General features: G+C 42.4%; 1 protein-coding gene across 4 annotated transcripts in view; it reads right to left on the bottom strand.

Moving 5' to 3' along the window:
• Positions 1–26,872, bottom strand: part of KMT2A (lysine methyltransferase 2A) — an 88,510-nt gene that overhangs the window by 19,144 nt on the left and 42,494 nt on the right. For 2 of the 4 annotated variants that reach the window (XM_055305379.1, XM_055305381.1), the window contains 22 exons: positions 26,629–26,760; positions 25,953–26,066; positions 22,208–22,354; positions 21,433–21,528; positions 21,100–21,220; positions 19,837–19,959; positions 19,320–19,504; positions 18,055–18,228; positions 16,822–16,932; positions 16,446–16,519; positions 15,634–15,827; positions 15,177–15,283; positions 14,055–14,192; positions 12,439–12,597; positions 12,070–12,187; positions 11,882–11,960; positions 10,264–10,424; positions 9,883–10,065; positions 5,433–9,666; positions 4,473–4,553; positions 3,223–3,281; positions 1,968–2,138 (listed from right to left, as the gene is read on the bottom strand). In XM_055305379.1, the coding sequence (XP_055161354.1) occupies positions 1,968–2,138; positions 3,223–3,281; positions 4,473–4,553; positions 5,433–9,666; positions 9,883–10,065; positions 10,264–10,424; positions 11,882–11,960; positions 12,070–12,187; positions 12,439–12,597; positions 14,055–14,192; positions 15,177–15,283; positions 15,634–15,827; positions 16,446–16,519; positions 16,822–16,932; positions 18,055–18,228; positions 19,320–19,504; positions 19,837–19,959; positions 21,100–21,220; positions 21,433–21,528; positions 22,208–22,354; positions 25,953–26,066; positions 26,629–26,760 (6,961 nt within the window). The remainder of the gene's footprint in view (positions 1–1,967; positions 2,139–3,222; positions 3,282–4,472; positions 4,554–5,432; positions 9,667–9,882; positions 10,066–10,263; positions 10,425–11,881; positions 11,961–12,069; positions 12,188–12,438; positions 12,598–14,054; positions 14,193–15,176; positions 15,284–15,633; positions 15,828–16,445; positions 16,520–16,821; positions 16,933–18,054; positions 18,229–19,319; positions 19,505–19,836; positions 19,960–21,099; positions 21,221–21,432; positions 21,529–22,207; positions 22,355–25,952; positions 26,067–26,628; positions 26,761–26,872) is intronic. The other 2 variants (XM_055305380.1, XM_055305382.1) reach the window with 1 other exon arrangement.

The raw sequence follows: 26,872 nt of genomic DNA, 5'->3' as shown, positions 1-26,872 counted from the left end.
TTTCGTTTTTTTTTTCTTTTTTCAAGGAGTTCCGTGCTTAAGAAAGTGGCTGAGAAGGTATGTGACCCAACAGTGCCTCCTTCTATTAGATTGGAGGCTCACACCTTCTAAAAATGTCTCCTGAATCCCCAAAGCATTCACATCCCTTGATGGTAGTCTGGGTCTCAAACCTGAATTTTGGGTATCACTTCTATTCCCTATGCCCCTAAACAAAATAATACTAGCATTAATGATTTAACCTGGACTGTGGGGAGATCTTAACCTCTGATCCTTAAAACTAAGGGGGTGTGACTAGAAAATCGTTATAACCCCTCCAGCTCCAACTTAAGGTTCTATGATCTCTTACTGTGTGCTGGACTCACTACCACGTGGCACTTCACACTGTGTTATATGTGCAACTTATATACTCAATCACTCAATGTAGTCTTTTTGTTCTCCTTCCATATCTTTCTTTTTTTTTTTAGTGACCCAGGCCTGAATCTTCAGACTCACCTTGGGACTCTTCTCTCTCTATTCTCCATATCCAAGCAGTCATGAAGAGTGTCTGTTCTTTCCTCTCTTTTCCTGCTGGGAACAGGCTTTATTACCTGACACCTCTACTGCAGCTATGCTCTCATTAGTGACCTTTTGCCACCTCATGTCTACTGTTCAGTCCACCTTAAAGAGAGCTACCATGTTAAGCTTCTTGAAAATCTGCTTTTATTCCACTTCCCCAGATTCTCAAAGGCTTCACGGTTTGGTACCAAAGGCCCTCAGAAACCAGTGCTCAATCCACCTCCGCAAGTTTCTCTCTCACTATCTGACTGGGATTTCTATGTCCTCTCCCACCTGAGGACACTCTTGAACCCACCACGTGCAATCCTATCTAACTCTGCTTATGTCCCTTTTTAAAAAACCTCTCTCGGGGATCCCTGGGTGGCTCAGCGGTTTGGCGCCTGCCTTTGGTCCAGGGCGTGATCCTGGAGTCCTGGGATCGAGTCCTGAGTCGCCGGGAGCCCGCTTCTCCCTCTTCCTGTGTCTCTGCCTCTCTCTCTCTCTCTCTCACTATGTCTATCATAAAATAAATAAATCAATCTTAAAAAAAAAAAAAGAAAAGCCTTTCTCATTCCTCTTTTCCTAATCTAAATTCTATTACCTCCTTTAACAGGATCTTCTATTCTATCATTCTTCCTGGGTTGGATAACCCTAACTGACCCCCAGGGGTCTTTCCTTCAAATTCCTCTAATACTCACAGCCTAGGAAACATTCACTAGTCCTACAACAGCTAGCTAACACCTATGTGCTTGGGATTCAAAGTGGAACAAGAGAATAAAATGCCCACCTTCCTAGGAAGTTCCCTGTTGAGTAAGACGTAAAAGTAAACAGACATTTATAAAAACAAATTTTAAGCTACAAGAAAAGCATTTAAGATCTGAAAAGGAGCAGAAGGGAGGGAATGGGAGTGCTTATCTTCCTCAGAAGGTCAGGGAATACTTTCCAAGCCAAACCTTGAATAAAGGCAGAGTTCACCAGATAAATGAAGGTAAAGAGAAGATTCTGGGCAGAGGGAAGAAAGGGGTGAAGGCAAAAGGGTGAGAGAGAATGGCGTTTGAGGCACACAAAGTAGAGGTAGAAAGCAAGGCTGGAGAGAGAAGAGGTCTAAGTGCTCTCAAAGTTATGCACTATTTCTCTAATAACACTAACTTCTTAAGGACAAGTTAGGCATACGATGACATCAAGTATCTTCCATAACATCTAGCACACAACCGCCCACATCAATGGTACTAATATATGTAAGCGTGGATCTGGCTGAGATAGAGCCTGTACTGATGAGACAACCTCCTATTTTTTTTTTTCACTACCTCCTATTTTTTTAAGTAAACTCTATATCAAATGTGGGGTCAAGCTCATGACCCTGAGATCTAGTCAGAAGAAGCTCTACTGACTGAGCTAGCCGCACACCCACCAACCTCCTCAAATCCACTCACCTTCGATACTTTCTGCACAGATCTGAAAGCCATCATCACTTGAAATTTCAAAAACAAGTCCTTTCTTGGGCTTTTTCTCAGCAATGCTTTCCTTCCTCTTCTGTTCTTGCTGGAGCCAAAGCATCAATGGAGAACTGAAGTTATTTTCTTCCTCTTCCACTGTTTTAGGTTCTACAAGGGAGAAAACAGATAGGGGCCATACTGGTTGCATTAGTAAACACTGATACATGATCTCCAAGCCTACCAACAGTCCACAGTTGGCAGGATCAATCACTCTCATTTATAGATAATGAAACTGAGGCTCAAAGGTGTTGGAGCAACTTGCCCTGGGTCATAGCCAGAACGTGACTAAAATTTTTTTTTTAAACCGAAGTCATGCTAAGTGGTAGTCTCTGGTAGGACAATTTGATAGCTTTTCAATAAGCAATTACCCTCAATAAGGTCAAAGCTAAAAAATAATAATGATTAAGATGAAGCACAATGCATGAGGCACTCTTCTTGGAACTTCCTGTAGAGTAATCCAGATAAAACTCACAATGACCCAGTGAAGTGTTATTATTCTGTACACTTTAAAAATGAGAAACCTGAGGCAGAGAGATGATAAGTAACCAGCCCAAGTTCATGTAATGAGGAAGTGGTAAGCTGAGATTTCAACTCATCTGGCTGCAGAGTCGGCCACCAGCCTGCCCTGCCATCTTACATAAAGAAGTGCCTCCATCCTCTTGAGGAATCAGCCAATCAGCAGAATGTGATTATATCCCAAACGTTACACCTGAGCATTTTTTCTCTACCTGCCTTTCTTTTGCGAAGTTCCCCTGAAGGAAGTGGGCAAAGCCTTATATCCAGATCTGTCCAATTTTGACGTGGCTCGTTCTTTACTGATCAAACTCAGTAGCACAGATGGGAAGTGCTATGGAGATGTATCTGAGGTTGTGACCAGATACATGGTTCTCTTCATCAACAACTAAGGCATGAGGTCAGGTCATCACTATCTATTAAGATCACAGTGCTGTTAAAGCAAGTAGAGCAGAAGTATAATTGACAAATGATTACAGACTATGGAGTGGAGGGGGAAGGGAAGGGACCAGACCAGGGGAGAGATGCCCTGAGGGTTAGTCTACACCTCTGACCAATCACTTAACCTCTATGGAGCTTAGATTTTTTTAAATTTAGAAAATTAGTAGATAATGTAGGAGATTTTTATGGTATTTTTGGCTTTGAAATTTTAATTCTAACCTGTTACCCAACCACATACCTGTACTTTCTTGCTCATTTGCTGGATTTTGTGTGGTCTGAACCTCAGGAAGAATTTGCCTAAATGAGAATAAAATCCAGTGTGAGACATAACATCAGCTGCTCTTCAATTCAAAGACACAAACTGTTCACAGTCTGCCATGCCACTGTACTGGTTACATAAAACAACTACTAGACATGGACCACAGGATGTCTTGTGTATAACCTATTGGATAAACACCACCCCACTACTGTATGGTACATATGTAAAACTCTCTTTTATAAGATACTTTCCTGGGCAGCCTGGATGGCTCAGTGGTTTAGTGCTGCCTTCAGCCCAAGGCGTGATCCTGGAGACTCGGGATCGAGTCCCACGTCAGGCTCCCTGCATGGAGCCTGCTCCTCCCTCTGCCTGTGTCTCTGCCTCTGTGTCTCTGCCTCTGTGTGTGTGTGTCTCATGAATAAATAAATAAAATCTTAAAAAAAAAAAAAAAGATACTTTCCTAAATACTAACATTAAGTTTGGGCTTTCAGAGTTTGTAGATCACGTCCTTGAAATTTTCTCATACCCTCAGTATTATTAGAAAATGAAAGGACACTTGTTAGTAGCAGTTCTGGAGTTCCTCTCTCTCTAATAAATAAAATCTTTAAGGGAGAGGGGGCGGCGGCGCCTGGGTGGCTCAGTTGGTTAAGTACCTGCCTTCCCTCGGGTCATAATCCCAGGTTCCTAGGATTGAGCTGCATGTTGGTCTCTCTGCTCAATAGGGAGTTTGCTCCTCCCTCACAAATAAATAAATAAAATCTTAAAAAAAAGAAGCAGTTCTGGAGTTACTTAAGTAAATTAACAGATTTTACCAAAAAGAAAGGCAAACTGCATGAGTTGGTAAACCACTACCAATTTTCATTTTTGAAAATTAAATAAATATTGGAAACAATCCAAATACATATGAATAAAGGGCTCTTTGTATTACTTCCATTAGAAAAAAAAACAAAACACACTTTGGTAACAAAAATAATACAAATCATGGGACGCCTGGGTGGCTCAGGGATTAAGCGTCTGCCTTTGGCTCAGGTCCTGATCCCGGGATCTTGGGATCGAATCCCACATCGTGCTCCCTAGAGGGAGCCTGCTTCTCCCTCTACCTGTGTCTCTGCCTCTCTCATGAATAAATAAATAAAACCTTAAGAAAATACAAATATGGAAGAATTATTTTTTACATGAGGTGGACAGAACTGAGGGCTTAATTTTAGAGAAATGATCTTTGTATTTACCCTGTGGGCTGCCCACACTCCTTTTGTGATGACTGTTCCACCTTAGCTGTGTCCTGCGGCTCAGCCTCTGCTCCTGGAGTCCTGGAACAGAATCATTGTATCTTTTCAAGAAAAGCCACCAGCAAATATGTACTGAATGTGGAGGTCAGTCTAAAGAAATGACTCTTATCAGGATCTGATAAAATTTATGAGCTGGGAAAACTAATCTGTGCTGATACAGGTTAGCAATGGTTACCTTGAGGGCATTCATTCTGAGTAAGAGAAGGCACACGGAGCCTTCTGGAACACTGATCTGAATGGTGGCTTCCTGGGTGCACACATATATCAATGTGCTCTATGCATGTTACATCTCTATGCTAACATTTTCAAAGAGGATTTCATGAGGATCTACAACAGGTGGTTTTGACCTCCACACAGGAATAATCATCATCCTTCAGTATCCTAAGCCTTAGCAAAACAACAACAACAAAAACAACAACAACAACAACAAAAAACCCCAAACAACAATAAAACACTGCCAAAGCAACAAACCCAAGAGCAAATGGGTGCCTCAGTTGGTTGAGCATCCAAATCTTGATTTCCGCTCAGGCCATGATCTCAGGGTTGTTGAGATCCAGCCTCGTGTCAGGCCCCACACTGGGCATGGAGCTTGCTTGGGATTCTCTCTCCCTCTGCCCCTCCCCACCCTCCTTAAAAAAAAAAAAATCAGAGCAAAGAGTAATTAGAGATGTGGTTCTATCCAAGAGACAAACTGCCCACGGATGATACTAAATTTTGCTCTATAAATCACCACTGTGAGGAAAAAAAAAAAAATCGGTCAAAACCCGGAACACCCCTGAGTAATGCAACGTGGACAGAAGAGCATCCCTCCCAGGAGACTGCCACTTCAACAGCCTCTCGTTCAGAGCACAAAATCCCACCTACTCAGTGTAGCTATTAGCTAATACTTAGATCTCTCACCCTGTGACTGGGGTCAGGGATGTCATGTTGGCTTCTTGGTCTGGAATGTGTGCTTCAGAACTGGTCCGCAAGTGGGAAACTTTGTGCTTCTTGCCATTCCCTTTGTCCAAAGGCAGCTGAAACCGTTTGATTTTTTGTTTGGGCTTAGTGGGACCGGGCACTGAGGGGCTTGCTGACTGCTGTCCAGAGGATGGAGAGCCCCCAGGAGAGGCCGAGCTGGCTTGCATAGCTGAGGATAAAGCCTTATTCTGCTCTAGCCCCATGCTATTAGGAGCATCTACTGTCTGGGTAAAGTTGGATCCCTGGGTCCCTGGAACAGAATCAAGATCGTGCTGGGAAGGGAGAATCCCAGTTTTGCTGGCAAGGAGCTGGTTCACGTGCTGAAGCTGATAGTGTTCCTCTGCTTCCCCAGAGGGTGAAGCAGCTGTTATGCCCGTGGTCTGAGCAGAGGGGAGCACACAGATGCTGGACGCTGCTGTCATTGTAGCAGCCGGAGTCTGTGATGTCCCCAGCTGTGGAAACATTCCCGAACTTGGTGGTAAAGCCACAGGCTGGTCCTGCATCCCCAGGCTCTGCTGGCTAGCTTTGATTAGAAGGTTGCTTATTGACCCAATATCCGGGGTACCGAGCAACCTGGGGTTGGTTAACGCGACATGTCCTGGAACAGATGCACTACTTGTAGGGGTTGTTGTGGTTTGCATGGATACAACATTCAGGACGGAGGAACCGGATGCCAAGCCGGACACAGGCCCCGCGGTGAGGTGGCTAGTATCCTGGCTTATTGTTGATGTGCCCGCCGCCGCGGCAGCAGTGCCTCCCACACTCTGTGGCAACAGGGGTGCCTGTTCAAAATACATGATGCCAGATTTAGACCTTTTTATGATGTTGGGGACAGTTCGGTGAGATGAAGTATTAAGTGACCCCAAATCTAAGAGATTGGGATGGTTTGGCAGCTGGGAGGGTGTGAAGTTAATCAGTGTCATGTTAGAAACCACATCGGAAGGGGCAATGTTTGAAGGGGTGCTAGAGGGAGCGAGTTTTTTATTCTTTCGGGTCTGCAGACGAGATATGGGTCTTTTCTTGAGTCCAGAGGATGGAGTGGCTACTGTGGTACTGAGGTCTGTCCTCTGGCTGGCTTCTGAAACCAAAAGTTGGGGATCTGGAGGAGGCTGAACCCCAATAAGGAGGCCTGAAGGACTGCTGATGTTAGGTGGGAAACTACTTTGAGCGGCTGCAGGGAAGGAATGTAAGTGCTGGTGATGAGGCATGGGGAGCAATCCTTTGCTAGCAGGAGGGAACAGAGATGGAGAAGTTGGCAAGCTTGGATTTAGTCCCGTGGCTAGGGTGAGACCACTTCCCATGGGCCCCAATACTGAAGTATTTGTCTCCATCACATTGGGTGTAGAACTAACAGAAGAGGTCAATTGGATTTTTTGGGTCACTCCATTTGGAAGAGTTTGGAGAACATAAAGTGGCTGCATGTTCTGGTTAACCACAATGAGTTTCTCAGTGGCTGGTTTCAGGTGGGGTGGAGTGGTCTGGACAGCTGCATTGGAAATCTGAGATGGGCCAGGACTCTCAGTAGAATTGGGCACATATTTCTGGTTCTGGATAGGAACAGTAGGGGAAACAGGTACCTGAAGGCCGGGGGTGCTACTGTTTCTAGTTAAATCCTGACTGTTGCCATGACCCTGCTCCACTGAACCACAAGGAGGACTGGAGATGTGGTCTGCGTCCATGTGTCCTTGGATAAAATGATCGGGAGTCATGTGGCCTTCGGGAGTGGGATCCACGCCTGGACTCAGCAGTGCTGAGTCACCTTCAGAGGAGGCCACAGATTTCTCTGTGATGGTGACCCTCTTCTCTCCTGAGTCGGAGATGACAGCCAGTCTACTGGGATTCTGGCTCGGGACGGTGGGACTCCGGGTGGTTAGGACAGACAGGTCTGATGGTAGCTCCAGGGGCAGCTCAAACTGCTCCTCTGCCGAGATGGAGGAGGAGACACTACTGTCCACAGGTTCCGCTGTTGGCAACTGCTGAGAAAAGACCTCGAAAAGGCCCATGTCTTTTTCCCGATTACTGTCAAGACCCAGGCCTTCACCAAGATTCAGGAGTTCCGAAGAAGAGGACTCTGGGCTCTCGCCCAAAGCCTGCATAGATGGTGTATTCTTCAACACAAAGTCCATGATGTCTGAGGGCAGGATGTTCCCACAGTCATCGCTATTGTTGTTATCAGAGTCTGATTTCAGGAGCTCGGTATTGTAAGTGTCCAGCAGGTTCTTATCTGACGGGGTGCTTGTGTGGACTCTGCGGCTCGACTCCAATGAGCTGAGCTGGGCCTCCAGGGAATCCTGTCCCTGGGCTTTAACTCTGCTTACGGAGTGGCAGTTGTCCATCTTTGGCTCATTTTTGTGGCCAACAGAACTCTTGATGACGTGTTCTTTCTCCCCAGCATCTTCAGGTCGCTCAATTTTTAGATTCTCTGTTCCGTTTTCTTTCCCATTTCTTTTTGGGATCTGGCTGCTTTTCCTTGTTGTGGCTGTGACGCTAGTGTCACTCTCTGTGCCATCATCGACGCCATCCAACTGGGAAATTTTGGGAAGGTCACACTGTTCCTCCTCCCGAAATAAATTATGGGATGCCAGCCGCTCGTCTCCGCCTGAGGAAATCACTGTTCTGGTGAAATTGTAATAGTACAGGTCATCCTCATCTGAGGTGCTTAGGTCGTCGGCCCCATCCACCTGTCCTTCAGCAGATCTCTTGCCCCGCTTCTTCCCAGTGGAGCTGCTGTAGAACGGAATGTCTTCTTCACCATAGGATCTTACTCCGTAGAGAGGGGTGAGCCCAAAGAACATGTTAGAGCGGGCCCGGGCACTACGACGGGGGTATCTCCTCTTGAAAGAGCCATCCTCCTGAGGTTTGGGGCCATCTGGAAGCATCAGGTTTCTGTCCTGTACTGGAAGATTCTGATAGCTGTTACTCTGAGGATCCTGGGATGAGGTATTATTGGGGCTTGGCTGGGCCACGGGACCATCTCCTGGGCTTTCAGAGGCTGAGACTGGTTCTGTTGGAGATGCTGATTCCATTTGCAAAGGGGAAACAGGACTCCCTTCTTTTGGGGTATTCTTGGACTGGCCCTCACTTTCCATTTTTAGAGGTGTCAGTGTTACTTTGACCGTGCGTTTCCGGGGTGTCTGTAATTCCTTAGTAGATCCTTCTACTTGCAGGGATGGAGCTTTGGGGGCTCCTGGAAGAGAAAGAACTTTGTCTCCAATCTTATCAGAGGAAACATTATTGCATGGTCGTTGCCCCATAAACTCCGGAGTCAGAACCTCATCCACAAACTCCGGCTTTAGGTTTCCTTCCTCACCAGTTGTCACCTGACCGGGTTCCAAAAAAGATTTACTGGAATGTTTTTCTTTGAAAGTTTCTTTACAAGACTTTTTCCCTTTCTGTCTCCTGTCTCTGGAGCTAGATCCCACGTGTTCATTGATGACGGATGATCTGTTGCTTACAGATAGCTTCAAGGTTTTGACTTCCGTGTCTTCCTCGGAAGAGGGGTTTACTGACTGGTTAGAATCTGTGTGCTGGTCTCGATCGTTCCTCTGCCCTCTCAGATGAAGTGGGGGGAAGGAGAGAGCCTCTTTAGAAGAAAATGGCCCTGAGGAGAGGTCCGTGAAAGTGCCAATTTTGCTAGCATTTAACTCTCCAGATGCTGTATTGTGGACCTGTGGGGCCAGTTTGGGAATGCCAGGATAAGCCATGGTATGTGCAGATCCCTCTGAACTCTTGGAACTTGGCCCTTTGGTCTTCTCTCCCTTCAAAGAGGAGCTCTTGGGTGCCAAGTCAGAAGCGCTGGAATGCTTCAGTTCAGACGATGAAGATCCATCCACATGACTACTTTTAGTGCCAAGAGTAACCACTGTCCGTTGCAAACTTGAAGAGGTGGGAGTGTTTTGCCCTAAGTTAGTATTTGAATTCAGTGGTCCTAAGACCTGATCAACTGCTTTGGCACTTGACTCAAGATCTGTGGCAGTCCCGGTGGTGGAGACCGAGGGAGCACTATTCCTGGTGTAAGTACCCCCTGTTCTCATTGGAGACATTATCCGGAGCTTAGACCGCTGGGGTGACAAGGAAGAAGTGCTGTGACGCCTGGAGCCAATGCTTCGGAGTCCAGAGGAGAGTAAAGGGTCTCCCACCGTGACAATCTCATGAGTGGTTGGGGTAGGACTTCCTGAACAAGAGAGAAAAGGTATTAAAGTCTATTACAGAGAAAACAAATGCGCAGTAGCCACTGCTTTCAATAACTTGGCAATGGCTTATAATTGAAAACTGCAAATCAGGATTTTCAATGAGCAAAAGCCACTAAGGTAGAGTAGCCTGAGAAGATCACAAGCAAACTTCTGAGCTGACCTTTTCAGGTCAAATTAGTCATAAGTTGGTCCTTTACCTGCAGAAGGCAATGGCCGACAGCCAGGAGATCTCTGTGTTGGAGAATAACTAGGTGTTCGAATCCTAGGGACCTTTGAGATGACATGATAGAAACAGGAACCAGAGGTTTGCGAATGAGGTCGGTCTGGTGAGGGAGGACTTACAATGTCAGCTGTGTTTTGACTTTCTTTAGATGAAATTTCTGTGGTAGGAAAGAAAAACTCTTCCTAAAAAAGGTTCAATGAAAATATCAAACAAATGAACCAATGCAAAGCAAGCTATCGGATAAAGATCAAAATATAGACAGATGAGACCTCTCAGAGAGAGGACTTTCTCCCCACCTTTAATCACAGTACTTCCCCCACATCTAACGCGGGTCCCACCTTGATTAAAGACTTACCTGCAAAAGATGTGGGACTGTGAGCAATGGTCCTGTTTTCATCGTGCTCGACAGTACTGTTGATATCTGGCTCTACGACTGGAGGACGGCATTCCACTATCTTGCATGTGTATACACAACGCTTGCGAGCGTCTGTGGTGCTCCAGTACACCCTGGAACACCTGGCAAACAGATTGATAAAAATCACCATAAGCGAAGAGTACAGAAGCAGGGACTAACATTTGCCAAAACCCCTTCTCTTCCTAGGTTCCCTGGGCTGCTGGATTTACAGAATTTAGCCTTACTTCAGAGTCTTATTATAGATCCCCCTAGCTAGGGTGTTCCAAGCTTTTTGAAGTTCTTGGTTTTTCCTAGCCTCTCAGAAAATAGCACCAAATCTTTTTTTATTGTAGTGTAAGCAGAGGACAAAAATAGTAAAATAGCCTCAAATGCAGAGAAAAGAAAACACTAACAACGACTACGAGAAATAGTTACTGGCCTTCAGGAAGGACCTACTGCCCACCCCACCACCCCAAGGTGTACACAGCGAGAAAAGAGCAAACCCGAAGTGTCCCTTTTGGGAAAAAAAGCCCCACAAGACAAGAGAAATGTAACTGCTCCAGAATCTGCTGGATGCTGATGGAGCCTGGTTTATACAAAGAGCTGCCAGCTAAATGTACAGACTGTGTTGCTAGAATTGGAATGCAGAATAAATTGGAGTATAGATAGCAAAATGAGACTCTGAAATGGGGAGAGACAGAAAGGGAGTTTTAAATTTATACTGTCAGCCTGCTAGAAGTTTAAACCATTTGCTTCACATAGGAAAGATGATAAATGTTCCCTGGACAAATATGATTATTATTGTGGGGGTTTATATTTTTAGGCTGAGGACAGAGGCATGAGGTATTTGATCCACTACAACAATCTGGACTTTTGAATCCATATAGATGGAATTCAGGGGAATCTTAAGAGACTGACCCTGTGTTTTTTAAATTTTTAAAAAATATTTACTTTAACAGAGAGAGAGACAGAGAGAGCACAAGTAGGGGGAGCGGCAGGTAGAGGGAGAGGGAGAAGCAGACTCCCCGCTGAGCAGAGAGCCCAATATAGGGCTCAATCCCAGGACCGGGGGGTCATGACCCGAGTAGAAGGCAGACACTGAACTGACTGAGCCACCCAGATGCACCTGACCTTGTGGGGGTTTTTTGTTTGTTTTTTAAAAAAGATTTTATTTATTTATTCGTGAGAGACACAGAGAGAGGCAGAGACATAAGCAGGCTCCGTGCGGGAAGCCCGATGTGGGACTCGATCCCAATACCCCGGGGTCACAACCTAAGCCGAAGGCAGATGCTCAACCGCTGAATCACCCTTAGGTGTCCCTGACTTTGTGTTTTTTTACTGAAGTTTTATTTGGAAATGATTCTGAAAGTATGCCAATAATACTTTTCGTTCTGTAACTGGATTTAGTGGACATAAAATGATATTTTAGTCCCAATCTACACAAAGTAGCAAAAAAGTAGTTAGTTTCCAATAGCAATTAAAAGTAGCTAACAAGTATGGCTCTCCAGTCAAGACCTGCTTGTTGTTGAGGGTGCTCAAGCTGTGGGGCCTGGTGTCTTAGCTCTACGGTGCTACTTACTGATATCCAATAGGAAAAAGCTTATCTTCACAGTCAGAGAGATCATTCAGAATTCCTAAGCAGTCAATTGTCATGGAGCCTGGCCAAGAAAAGAAGAACTGATTAGAGGAGGTAATGAGAAGGCTCACTTTATATCCAAAGGCCAGGAAATACCCTAGCAATACATGGAGACTTCCCCCACGTCATACCAATCATCATGTGGATATTTTCTGGTTCTAAGCCATTGAGAAACTTTCTTCTCAAGCTGATTCCTTCAAAGTCCACAAACACTCTTCTAAAAACTTCAAATCCATTCTCAGGAACCACCTGAAATGAAAACCCAACTGTTAATAGGCTTCCCCTTTACACGTTACACGCATGATACTGATTTTCTTGGAGGGCGAGTACGGAGTGTATCTCCAAATCACCCAGCTATTTCATAGGAGGACTGCCATATTTCTAAGAAGGTGATTCTAGGAACACACAGTAGGGAGGTAAAACAAAGCTTACCATCTTGCTGTTTTCAGCCTATTTCCCCTGAACTCCTATAGAATTTGAAAAGCAACAGAAGCTCTCACCTCGCCTTTGATCAAATCCCGATGTCGTTGGCAATACACCTTCTTATCATCCAGAAAGACACAGTTCTTGGCTCGAGAACACATGAAGTGGTAGTTGCTGGTGCAGGATGTAAGGCAGCAACCCACAGTGGCTCCTGGCTTTTGGCAGAACTCACATCTCTAACCACCCAGAGAGAACAGAGACCTAAGTCAGACTTTCAGATGTTTTAGGCCATTTTCCTTCTCCTCTATAGAATTACCCCATTCTGGGTTTCCTAGAATTCATTTTTAAAAAATTGGTAATCAGCTGAATTACAGAGAAATGATATAAACCCTCCTCTACAAATCCTTTCTCTCCCAGTGTCCCTGAGGCCCTGTACTTATTAAACTTAAATAAATATTACACTTTGATTTAGAACTGAAACCAAAACATAGTTTTGTTTCTAGGATGCAGGATGGATTTAGTGAAGATAAAACTTTGAAGATCAATACTAAAAACATCATTTTGCTAGAAAGCTACCATATCCATAAGAAATCAGTTCTAGGGATCCCTGGGTGGCGCAGCGGTTTGGCGCCTGCCTTTGGCCCAGGGCGCGATCCTGGAGACCCGGGATCGAATCCCACGTCAGGCTCCCAGTGCATGGAGCCTGCTTCTCCCTCTGCCTGTGTCTCTGCCTCTCTCTCTCTCTCTCTCTGTGTGTGTGTGTGACTATCATACATAAAATAAAAATTAAAAAAAAAAAAAAAGAAATCAGTTCTAGAAAGATTATACCAGTCAGAAACATAAGAGTTCTCTAGTTACTAGACTTAACAGATTAAATTTATCACACAATTCAAAGATTTCCTTCAAATAGCCTATATGTCACCACCTTAATCTGTCACAGTCAGTCTGGGCTCCTATATCCACAGAAGAGTTTTTGTTTGTGCTCTCTACACAATTTACATGTGCTGTTTATTTCTTTCTCTCTCTCTCTCTCTTTCTTTCTGAGAAACCTTCATCTTCTCCTCTTCTTCATAACTAGCTTTAAAAATTTTACTCCTTCCTGGCCTTTTCTTTCTTTCTTTTTTTTTTAAAGATTTATTTATTCATGAGAAAGAGAGAGAGAGAGAGAGAGAGGCAGAGACACAGGCAGAGGGAGAAGCAGGCTCCACGCCGGGAGCCCGACGCGGGTCCTGGGACTCTAGGATCGCGCCCTGGGCCAAAGGCAGGCGCCAAACCGCTGAGCCACCCAGGGATCCCCTTCCTGGCCTTTTCTGACTACGCTTAGCTTCTATCTACCAATCATTTCCCACATCTCCTCTTTATGTGTGCATTTATGTGGGTTTATTTTATGGAACCATAGAGTGTTTATTCAGCTAGGACCTTTGAGATCATTTTGTCTAAATCACTTAATAAATTAACACTTTTCTTGCACTTCAAATTATCTCCCAAACTAGATAATACTTTGTCTTCTATTTCTTTTGCACCATCCCCCAGGGGTCAGAGTAGTAATCTGCCTACAGTACACACCAGTATTTGATGACGGCTAACCATTGTGAAGGTATTATAGAAGCCTCAACGAATTAACATGTAGCCATAAGAGAATACCTGGAAGCTGAGGGGAAATCTTTTCCGTAACATTTACACAAGGTCTTACCAGCTGCTTGCCCCTGATCACAGCCATGTGCACATTCTTTAGTGATCCATCATCGTCTTCAAACACTTCTGCTGACCACAAAGCGCAATTTACATGTGTCCACTCATTTTGGCCAATGTAAAGCAAACGGCCAGCATCCTATGAAATCAAGAGATTTCTTTTTTCTTTAAAGAATATACTGTCAGAGAAGGCTTTCCTTGGTATTAACTCTACCTCAGTCAAGATAATATCAATAAAAATTCTTTAACTTGGGGATACACACAAAAATCAAAATTCATTTCTCAATGTTTCTGTGTCCACCTCTCACCTTTCTAGATTCCATAGCCGAGAAATATTTTATAAACATAGTGAATCAAAATGTAAGCATATGTGGCAAGTTCATAAAAATGTGCAGTGACTTCTTAAAAATCGTTATTCCAAAGCCAGGTCTCTCTGCTTGCATTAAAAAACTTTTTTTTTTTTTTTAATTTTAAGCTTACTATGTGCCTAGCACTAAACAAAGCTTTGTAAATCTTATTTCCTTTAGTCTCACAACCATTCTGAGGTTAAGTATTATTATCCACATTTTAAAGATGAAACTGAGCGTCAGAGAGGTTAAGCTCCTTGCCAAGGTCAACAAGTAGGCAGGAGAGCACAGGAATGAATCCAGGCAGCCTGCCAGGCTCGGGATCTTCACCATGCTGCCATCCTACATTAAACACAAGCCTTTCATAAGCAATTTAAATATTTACTGACTTTCATAGAAACTTTCTGAGAAATCTCCTTTAGAAATTACTAGACATCAGCAGGTTAATTTAAGGCAAATAATTTTTTTTTTAATTTTAAGTAGGCTCCATGCCCAGTGTGGAGCCCAGTGCAGGGCTTGAACTCACCACTCAATGATTAAGACATGAGCTGAGATCAAGAGTCAGAAGTTTAACCCTCTGAGCCACTCTGGTGCCCAGAGGCAAATCATCTTTAAATCCACTAAATCAGTTATAGGGGAAAAAAAAACCCAAGTGTCACAGCTAGCTGACAAACATTCACTAAATAAATGGCACCCAGTCATAGAATTTAGACACACAGGACCAACAGTTCACAAGAGCATCTGCTAAGTAGGACCCCATTCGCCAAGATACTTACATTAGCACTGTCATCACCATATGTCAAACACAATGCACATTGTCTATTATCTTCTATGCCTGGGGGTGGGTTCAGTTCTGGACTATCTTCTCGACTCCTATCAGTACCTTAGAACCCAAAAGACATCCAGTTAAAACTGGCAATACTAGGTCTGATTTCCAAGAAGGAAAAAAAAAAAAACCCAAAAAACACCAATTTGGCTTAAATTATTTAAAGCCTGCAGCTTATAAAATAAACACTTTCATAAAGTGTTCAAAGTTATGCTATCTCGCCATCTGTTAAGAGTATTTATATCGATTTCTTGTTACCAGTCCAAACTAAGTGAAAATAATGACTTTATTACATTTAAGGATGACCTGAAAATTTCTTTCCAATATGCAAGTATATTAAATTTAGATTCACAGAGTTAATCATTTGCATCTAGAGAGAAATGATAATGCCTCATTTGGTGCCTTACTCAAAATTGGTGGTGTAGGAGGATGGAGAGGAGTTGGAGAGTCTGGTTCTCCAGGTCCTTTAGGTTTGGGAGCTGGGATGATTTTCTTCATTAAAGGAGGCTGCTCAGTGTGGCTGTTTTCCTCCCGCTCCTGCCACTGAGCATAATTATGGTCAAGTGAAGGTGGAAGCACTGCGTTTGGTAACATCCCACTGCTGAAAATAATTGATTCAACAAGTATTTATTGAACTCCTACAATATACCTAGAACTATACAAAATAATCAAATTCTTGATATCATCAGGTCATAGCCCCCATGCATGAGACATTCACAGACTATAAGGACAAGCCACAGAATTTGGAAACTGCCTAAATATATGGGATTTTATTATTTAAAAAAATATATAGTTTCAATATGACGCCTGATTAAACTTCCAGAAACAAGTGATAACTATCCAAAAGGATTTGCTGGAATAAAAACTTAAGGTTAAATATGGATACTCAAGAGTGGTAAAGAGCACCATTTGAATTAAATAACATAGAACCCAATTATAACAAGTCCAAATACTGAGCTACATATAGAAGCACATGTACTGTACATATGCCACAAGTTAAGCCAACTTGCAGAAAACATAACATAAAAGGAAAAAAAAGAGGCAACAGACTATAATAAACATTCAGTATCATCTCTAAATCAGCACTGAAAAGGCATTCAATCAACTACTAATTTTTATCTTAAAACCTAGTCCAAAGAAACCTTAATCTAGAAATATAAGAACTCTCAGATTTCAAGCTCATGAAGTGGGAGAAAAAAGTAATACTGAATTTACTTACTTGCTTGATACTTTATTTGGCTCCCAAAACCTAGACTTTTTGACACTGAACCATGGAAAAACACGTTCCATTTGCTAACAGAAAAACAAACAAACAAACAAAATGTGAGCATGTGGACATTCATTTGGAAACCACACAAAAACCAACAACTTCTACCAGCTTCTCTGTCAATATGAGGATAATTTCAGGCAGCCAAGGGAAAGATCCATCCCCTCTGGCCACCTCACCAACTTCCCCTCAAAGAATCAGAGATAAACCAAAAGATGTTTTATACACATGGCAAAACAGAACGGAGAGGGAAATAAATCCGTTCTGTTCATGGAGTAAATTTACCCATAGATAAGCATTGAAAACATGAACTATTAATATCATTCACCCGAATAAAGAAGGACTTGACCATGCTGTTGGCTTTTTTAATCTCTGGCTGCCCTCCATCTGAATTAATGGCTGCTTGAATGATCTTCACGATATCATCACTGAACTCCAACTGTATACAAAAAACAAAGTATTAATTATTCATAAAACAGTGTGCTATCAAAACCATTTCCTCTCCCCTCCTAAACTGCACAGCCCAGAGATCCAACAGAAAATGGATACTCTATTTTAATGCAGTATAATTTCTCTTTAGCAGAGGCCTTTGGAATTCAGTTCACAATTAACTTGTGGAGGTCAAGAGAAGCCAAGCTAATAAGGCAAGAATGCAAGTAAATTAGCTGTATCATGGTAAGTTACCCAAATAGGGCCATAATTTTTTTTTTAAAGATTTTATTTATTTATTCATAGAGACACACAGAGAGAGGCAGAGACACAGGCAGAGGGAGAAGCAGGCTCCACGCAGGGAGCCTGACATGGGACTGGATCCCAGGTCCTCAGGATCACACCCCAGGCTGCAGGCGGCATTAAACCGCTGCCCTACCGGGGCTGCCCAGGGCCATAATTTTTTATGTAGATTAAAATAAATAATCAACTGAATAGCTTAAGATAGCATAAGATATCAAGTGATCATTCCCATACATTTTCAAAATGATAAATTTGTTTTATTTATTTATTGTTTTTTAAAATTTTTATTTATTTATTCATGAGAGACACAGGGTGAGACACAGGCAGAGGGAAGAAGCAGGCTCCATGCGGGAAGCCCAATGTGGGACTCGATCCCCGGACTCCAGGATCACACCCTGGGCCGAAGGCAGGCGCCAAACCACTGAGCCACCTAGGGATCCCCTCAAAATGATAAATTTAAAAAGACATCTACAAATGAATATCCTATGTGGAAAGACATTATTTAGACGTGATTTCAAAAGGGGCAAAAGTAATTTCACATTAGCATTTTTCCATAAGCAGTTCTAAAACAAAAATAATTTTAATACAAAAATAATTTTCAGAGAATTCAGATGACAGCCAAATAAAAGAACCATTTTTGAGACATTACTTTCCCATTTTCTGAAACACAGATCTAAAAGAACTCACAGATTTTTAGGTATTTAAATCCACACATTTCTAAATGAAATACAAACCATCTTCTAGTGCTCACTCTCAGCCTCATCCTCTAAAAGACCCAATGGAGCTAAGTTGGCACTTGCAATGTCGGTAGTTTGCTGTAGAGACATACCACAGATGTGTAGTTCCCTTGGTCCATTTTCCTTTTGACTCCTTCCAGATCTAAAGGCTGTTGATCTTCCTGTTTGCTGACCTCAGTAAGCACTGGTGGATCAGGTCCTTCTGGGGAGCTGCGGGAAGGTATACTCTCCTCTGTCTCAGGATTTAAGTCTGGAGGCTTGGCAGCCTGTTGCCAAGAAAGATAGGTTTCTTTTATCTAACACTGAAAATGAGGCATCTGTGCACATTCTACTAAAATTAATAAAGATGGTACTGAATGATTTATATTATAAAACCTAAAGAACATGAAAATAACCAGAGATTTCTTAAATAATAGAAAAAGAAATGAGCCGGTTCTCTAAGAGTTTGACCAGGTGAACTTAGGAGAGCTGCTTGATAACTTCCAAACAGAGTATGAAGACATAGAAGTTGTCCCATTCCTTCTGAAGGAGACAGAGATAGTAAATCTTCCTATTCAAAAAATGGAGATTAGGAGACAAAGCAGAAGCCAAAGCAGGTCCAGTTATCTTTGAGGTTCTTCCAACATTTTACCTTGTGTTTCCAGTGACTACTCTACAGGTGTACCATCTATAAAAGTAGTGGATGGTGGGCAAAAAGTAGTGGTTTACAAATTTTGCCGAGGAGCCCTAGGGATTTCTCCCAGAGTGACAGCCACATGACTGTCAGATTAGGCCAACACTCTCCCTCTCATCCAGATTACTCCAACTACCTCCTAACCACCATTCCTGCCTCCAGCCTCTCCAATCCTTCCTTCTTCTCATCAGAATCTTTTTTTTCCTTTTTCTTTCTTTTTTTGAAGATTTTATTTATTTATTCATGACAGACACACAGAGAGAGGCAAAGACACAGGCAGAGGGAAAAACAGGCTCCCTGCGGGGAGCCCAATGCAGGACTTGATCCCAGGGCTGTGGGATCAGAACCTGAGCCAAAAGCAGACGCTCAACCCTGAGCCACCCATGTGCCCTTCTTTTTTTTTATCCCTAAAAAGCAACTCTGATAGGGTTACTCTTGGATGAAGTCTTTCATTGGCACTCGCTAGAGCCCTCAGAGCATGAAGTCCAAATTTCTTATTATAACAGCAAAGAAGACCCCCGAAGAAGGTCCTACTCTTGTTCCTAAAGATTTTCCTAACAGTTGAAAGGCAAAGCAAGTTAATACTACAGGACTACACGAGAAAGAGGCAAACGAATGTCCCATCACTGGGTAAAACCCACCTAAGAACAAAGTCTTGGGAACTGAAAGCAGACTCGGGCCTACCTGCCGGTAGCGAAGCAAGTGGCTAGTGGTCCGCGAGTTCAGCAGAGCGGTCAGGACTTGCTTCAGAGAGAGCTGGAGCTCCTTCTCCAGGGCCAGCCGCCACTCTGCCGGGTGCCGCTCAGTACAGTTCACACAGGTGTAGGCCACACTCTCTGGCAGATTAGATAGAATCTCATACATCTCGTCTAGAAAAACAAAAACCTGCAATGCTGAGGTGCTCTCAAGAGGGGCACAGAGGGGAGGGCAGCTTCATACGAAGCCACGTACTGGGGACAGTGGCTAGACTCTGGCATCCCCTGGGGAACCCCGCACGCACCCATCTCCATGGGGTACTACGGACACCAGCCCTGGATCTGGGGCTGGGGGGTCTATAGGTTAAAGCGCCCACCAAACACAGCAAATAAAGATCTTAAAGGGAAAGGGCTAGGGTCCCGCTAAGTGAGCATCACTTTACGCATTACTCTGGGGGATCTAAGTGTACCAAGCAAGAAGGAAACCATAATAAAAAGACTCCAACCTTCTGTACCTGAAAGATTCTCACATTTGGAATGGACCCAGCGATCACACTTCCCACACTGCATCATCTTACTCTCGTAGTCATCGTCGTCGTAACACTTATCACAGAGAGGGCAGAAGTTCCCTGAAAGCAAAGCACACTCTTCAGCAGTGCTCTGGCTCACACCCCAGTGCCACTCGGGCCCTGACTTCCAGGTGCCAGCTCTCCTCTGGAACTGCTTACAAATGCCAGCATGGATCTACTCTGCAATGCTCACACATCTGTGAAGTGTCAAGATTATTCTAAGCTCTTCGAATATGCCACAAATTCTATTTAGACTCATTCTTAAAGGTCGCAAGGTAGAGTTTACAAATAACGCAGTAGAAAACGAGTAAGAGACTTTCTCTCTTACACATTTCAAAGAAAGATTTATTTTAAAAAAGATTTTATCTATTTATTCATGAGAGACACACAGAGACACAGAGAGAAGCAGAGACACAGGCAGAGAGGGAGAAGCAGGCTCCATGTAGGATCTTTGAGGTTCGGACCTCGATCGTTTGAGGATCTCGATCCCAGGTCTCCAGGATCACACCCCCGGCTGAAGGAAGGCACCCAACCACTGAGCAAACCCAGGGATTCCCCAAAGAAAGATTTAGATTTTTAAAAATGAGGCGAGGACATGAGAGTAAAAAAACAGTTCATTTACACTTTCTCTTTATTCCTAGCGCTTTAAATTAGAGCTCAACACATCCTAAACTTCAGCACAAAGTACAGACTTCATCAATTTGCTTTCTCCATGCACCTCCCTATTACTCTTTACTTAATAAACTTAAAATTGATTGGTTACATTCAATGTCAGTACTAAGCTTTGTATCATTATTATCCCAAGTCAGTAAAATGAATTTAATGTATTAGGTATAATTTTTTTCTAGTGTAACTATTAGAATGAAATGGTTGACTTGGTAACACCTATAATCATTTCTGAAATGATCTAATGTCTATGTACCTCACTTTAAGAAATACTGGCTTAGAGCACTTCGTTGTAGTTGGTTATTACAAAAAGTCCCTTTAATTCTTCCCGTATAAGCTAACAAAATATTTCTAGTTGCTGTAATGCTCTGTGTAAAGAAAAGAGCAAGATCAGGAACTTAGTAAATGGATCTGAACGGTATCCTTGGCAAGGTGTACACAGCTTTTTAGTTTGTTCCACTGCAGTGTCCAGTTTGCCTTCAAAACACCAAATATAAGCCTGACAAGTTGACAAAACTGGCTTTTTTGAAGTACCTTTAGCAAAGAGTTTGGCACAGTCGTGGCACAGTGAAAAATCATGAGACCACTGCGCGTCCCACCCTTTGCCTGGAGTCGTGGATCCACAGCTCTTGCAGCGAACACACTTGGTGCAGATCTGGGAAAGACAAGAAATTCAACAGGAATTTCTTATTTTTAATATCTCGTCTCATTTAAAGACATCAGAGGCGATCCATTTCTCGAGTTGACCTCTTTTTTGGGATGGTTCTTCCTAATAATGAGACCAACAAATGGCTACAGGGACATCCCTTGTTCAAACCCAAGAATCCATGACAGTTCTCTCTGCTGCAGCGGGACATGTGTACTCACCCAAACTTTCTTTTTCTTGGTGGGCTTGGTGGGGTAGTTTGGTCCCAGGCACTCGGGGTGATAGCTGTTTCGGCACTTATTACACTCCAGCAGCTGCTGTAAAGGACACAAAGACAGAGGATGAAGAGGGACATGCTTCCAGGTAGAAAATAAACAAGTCAGGGAGAGGAAAGGACAGCAGAGGGAGTACAGTCCATGAGATTGTAATAATGCTGTGTGACGGTGGATGGTGACCGTGCTCCTTGTGGTGAGCCCTGAGTCATGTACAGAAGTGCTGAGTCACTAAGCTGTGCACCTGAAACTCACATCAAATCATATGTCCGTTATACTTTAATTTAAAAAAAAAGAAAGAAAGAAAATATAAAGGCAAGAAGGTGGGTATCACATAAAAAAAAAAAGATCGGTACTGCATTCGACTCACTTGAAATACCTCTTATTTGGTAATCATTTCATACTGACTTTCAAGTAAGTATAGCACATCATTCAAACAGTTTAAATTTTCTCCCGAATTATCTCACTCTCAAAGAAAGCACTGGGATTTATGTCCTGCTAAAGGCACTCAGTGATGGATATTCTTATCAGGTAGATTTGGGTTATTGGGGAGATTTTATCCAATATTCCTCAAATTAAAACACAAAAATAGGCAATGAATTATACTTAATAGTCACGATAGACTAAACCAACAGAGAAAAAATATAGGTACAAAAGCCTAAACCAAAAGGCAGAAACGGAGCTAGAGAGTAACAGTCTCAACAGTCGTGACTTTGTTTCCTACCTTTGTAGCTTGATGCTGCCTTCCACAAACGTGACAGAACTTGCAGCGGCGACAACACCAGTTCTCCAGCTGGTCCTCCAGGGGGCGCTCGTTCTCCTCCAAACAAAACTTGTGGAAGGGCTCACAACAGACTTGGCAATACACAAACTAGGGGGGGAAGAGGGGAACACATCGTCACATGACACAGAGAGACCTCAGCCAAGTGCTATTCACAGACTTCAGGCTTTAGGAGTCCAGTGGTATATATTTATTTATTTTATTTAATACATAAATATAATTTAGCAATGACTATGTTAAAAAAAAAAAGCACAAGATTAGGCACTGCAGGAGATGCAGGGGCCTAGAGTAATAACGGTAGAATTTTAAAAGTGTCAAAATAAATATAATTCCAGATTCACCAGAATGCACTAAGTGCCAAAAGCGAGGTACAAGCAAAGAGCTGTGGGAAAGGGGAAAGAGGGAGGGTTTTAAGGGCTTCCTACAAGATACTAAAGACAGATGTAAGCTCCGGTTTGTCCTCTCCCGCTCTAATTGCAGAAATAGTATTTTCATGTAGGGATTTTTTTTTTTTTAATTTGAATGAAGATGACCCAGACATTTCCTTTGCCATAAGAGAATTATTGGGACAACTGGCCAAACCTAAATAAGGTTTATAGATTAGATAACAGTAATATAGCTCTGTAATGTCCTGACAACTACACCGTGATTATATGAGAGAATGTCCTTGGTTTTAAGAAATACACACTAAAATATTTAGACATAAAAGGACACATCTGCAACTTCCAAATTTTTAGGAAAAAAATGTGTCTCTATAAAAAAAGTGTCTATATATAAAATGTCTATATACAAAATGTATGTACATATTTTATTTCTCACTTTGTAAAATACAGACACAGAGGAAAGGATAAAGCAAATAAAAAATATGAACATTTGGGAAATCTGGGTGAAAGGTATATGGGAATTCTTTGTACGACACTCTTGTAACTTTTCTGTAAATCTGAAAGAATGTCAACATAAAAGGTTTTAAAAATTCGAATGTCAGGGGGTGCATGGGTGGTGCAGTTGGTTAAGTGTCCAACTCTTGGTTTTAGCTCAGGTCATGATCTCATCATGGTCGTGGGATTGAGCCTCATGTTGGGCTCTGCACTCAGTGCGGTATGGAACTTGCTAGGGATTCTCTCTCTCCCTCTGTCCTTTCCCCAATGCATGCCTTCTCTCTCAAATGAATAGATAAATCTTAAAAACAAACAAACAAAAAAACCCAACTCAAATGTCAGAATTCATCAAGCACCAGTTATGCTTTAGGGGTTATAATACAGGCAGTGAGCTATTCATCCTCTAGTTCAGTTTTTAGGAATCCTGTGGGATTGCTGTGCAAAACCACACAATTTAAATTAAAGCAATTATACTCTGAAAAAAACTCCCCATTTTATCACAGAAGTTGAAGGACTGGTGCTACCAGTTATTCCTCAGGGCAGCATATGTGTGGATGTAAAGCATTAAGATTATGTGCAGAAGAGATACAGTGGACCCCTGATACTTAAAGACTGAATACTCTTAGTCTCAGTAGTATCTAAAACAGCCTCGCCACTTAGAACCATATTATTGTTCATAATAGGCACTAAAATACTTTTGCGTAATGAATGAATACCAGAAAATAATTTGTAATTTTGCTACTGTATAATTTAACATACCAAGTGTGCAGTACTGAATCTCTTAGCTAGTGAGTGAGTCTCTCAGATTACTCAATATCCACATTATTAGCTGGCTTTGTAATTTCTTCATGACCGTAAAATACATATGTGATAAAATAACAAGCAAGAAGGCATTCTGGAATTGAGAATTATATGAATGACAAACTACTGCTTCCTAATCAAAATTCTTTTTACTTCTTTCTTACTGTAAGGGTGGCAAATACTCACTGCAAAAGACTCAAAAGGATAAAGAAAAATAAAATGAAGAGAAAACAAGGCACCCATAATCCAATCGCTTTTAAGATTTTGATGTAAATCCTTCCACAATTTTTCCTGCATATACATTTTTAAAACAATATCCAAACCAAAATGGGGTCACACTTTGTATCCTGCTTTGTAACCTGCTCTCTTAACTCAGTAAGAGAGTGTCTCCATGTTATGAACACCTTCTCATGTCAATATCAATCTGTTATTATCTAGGACTTCATATTTGCCCTTATATACATGTCCTATGATTACTGTAAGAAGACCTTGCCCCTTATTGACAAACTTTTGGTGGTTTGCTATTTTTTATTACCATAAACAATACTGAAATAAACACTTCTGTTTATTATACATCCATATAGAGAAGGGTTTATTATATATATATATATATATATGTATTATATACACACACACATACATACATACCTAGCTATCAGCATATACCTATTTGTTGATTTATCTAATTATATTCTTAGGATAAATGCCTGGAGCGCCATTACTGGGTTAGACAGTATGCTTGTTTTAAAGACAAATACACATTTCTGAACAAGCTTCTCAGAAAGAAAGATTGCAACTAACTTAGTTTCCACCAAGAGAAAGTCTCTATTTCCACATATCTTTTCTTCCCCATACGATTTTCTTAAAGATTTTATTAATTTACTTATTAATAAGAATGAGAGTAAGCGAGGGGCAGGGGAGGGAGACAGAGAATCTCTAGCAGACTCCATGCTGAGCATGGAGCTGATTCGGGGTTCAATCTCATAACCCTGAGATCACAACCTGAGCCGAAGTCAAGACTCAGACACTTAACCGACTGAGCCATCCAGGTGCCTCTGAAGATTTTTTTTTTTAATTTTTATTTTATTTTATTTATTTATGATAGGCACACAGTGAGAGAGAGAGAGAGAGGCAGAGACATAGGCAGAGGGAGAAGCAGGCTCCATGCACCGGGAGCCTGATGTGGGATTCGATCCTGGGTCTCCAGGATCGCGCCCTGGGCCAAAGGCAGGCGCTAAACCGCTGCGCCACCCAGGGATCCCCTCTGAAGATTTTTTTAAAGCAATCTCTACAGCCTACGTGGGAATTGAACTCACAACCCCAAAATCAATAATCTCACGCTCCACTGACTGAGCTAGCTAGCCAGGCACCCCTTCCCACATGATCTTTTAAATCATGCTTTAATGTCCAATTTAAGGTCAACAGAAGGCTTAAGGACCCCCTCCCACCATGTTTTTATTTCTCATTTTGTGAATTACATATTCCTTTCCTGAGCCTATTTTTTTTACTGGGTGTTCTTCCTTTTTCTTATTAATTGCTAAGAGCTCTTTATAGACTAGGCATTTTTGACAGTCAATATAAGACAGCCATCTCTTTTTCCAAAAGCGTACTATATCATTTTTGCCATATTTGAACATATAGCAGAAATATCAGAACTAATAAAGAGTCTGAATTTAAAGAGATGAGACCATTAAACCTTTCACAGTCAATAATTCTGCTCTTCTACTAAGGAGCAGATTCCTTTATGAAATCTCTAAAAAACGTCTACAGCATTTCATTACCTGGCTTAAGGAGGGAACAACAGGGGTGTCTGGGTGGCTCAGTTGGCAGAGAATGTGACTCTTGCTCTTTTGAGTTTGAGCCTCAAATTGGGCATAAAGATTACTTTAAAAATAAAGAGGGGATAGTATCTGCCACATACCATCAAAACAGAATAAATGATTTCTTTCATCACAGCAAAATCAACTACCATTCAACTTTCTGGGGTACCAAGAAGCAAGATCTCCTACCTCTACATGCCCACTGCTGGCACAGAGAAAGCAAACCACTCTGGGTGTTATAGGAACAGACGTCAAGATTCCTAAACCTCCCATCTCCCACACATTTTCTGCTTCACAATCCTCCTGTAGAGAGAAAGACAGATCATTTATGAACATGTTGCAATGACACAGCTTTGGATTGAGAGTGAGGCTGGCAAACATAAACTCAGAGTGACACCAGAGTGGCAAGAAGGCTTCGTTTCGATGGGCTCAAGAATAACTGCTGCTTTAAGACATTTTAATCTCAAACACAAACTGTTAAAAGGCTCACCTACTGGTTCAGTTCATGTGAACGAGAATGCAAAGATACCCCGAGGGTGACTTGTCCTTAGAGTCTGACTCAAGCCATTGTCATGGTTGGAGGGTTTCCATGTGAAAGAATTATTTCCTCAGATGCTGTTCTCCTCCAAAGGTACGTATCATTCACTTTGGTCGCCGTGTCTCAATGCCCACGTTCATTAGTCAGCTCATAAATAAATGGTGACCCCAGGACATTGACCAGAACTCTCTTACACCTGAACCCACCTGCCACATCCCTGACTGGGTGCTGAAATCCCTCCTCTTTCATCAACACCTTTGATAACCCCATTTTTCTGATTTGAAGTCCAGGATGGTTGATATACTACATGACCCTACACACTTTTACCTTAAAGTCCACTCTGATCCTGTGGACTCCATCTGCTGGGATTTTTTGCTTCGAACTATTGCCATTGGAGAGAGTGCTGAGGATATTCAAAGTGCCTGTGTTCTCCTGCTTACTGACTGGAGGTGGCTTTTCCTACAGAGACAGAAGATGGATAAAGAACAAAACCGCATCCTACTTGCCTTCACTTTTTCAACAGATAACAATGCAAACAACGAATCTTATTAATAGCTCTGGAGAACATGTT

Source organism: Nyctereutes procyonoides, unplaced genomic scaffold (genome assembly GCF_905146905.1).
Source record: "Nyctereutes procyonoides isolate TBG_1078 unplaced genomic scaffold, NYPRO_anot_genome, whole genome shotgun sequence".
Taxonomy (NCBI): Eukaryota; Metazoa; Chordata; class Mammalia; order Carnivora; family Canidae; genus Nyctereutes; species Nyctereutes procyonoides.
This window is presented reverse-complemented; position numbering and strand designations above follow the sequence as displayed.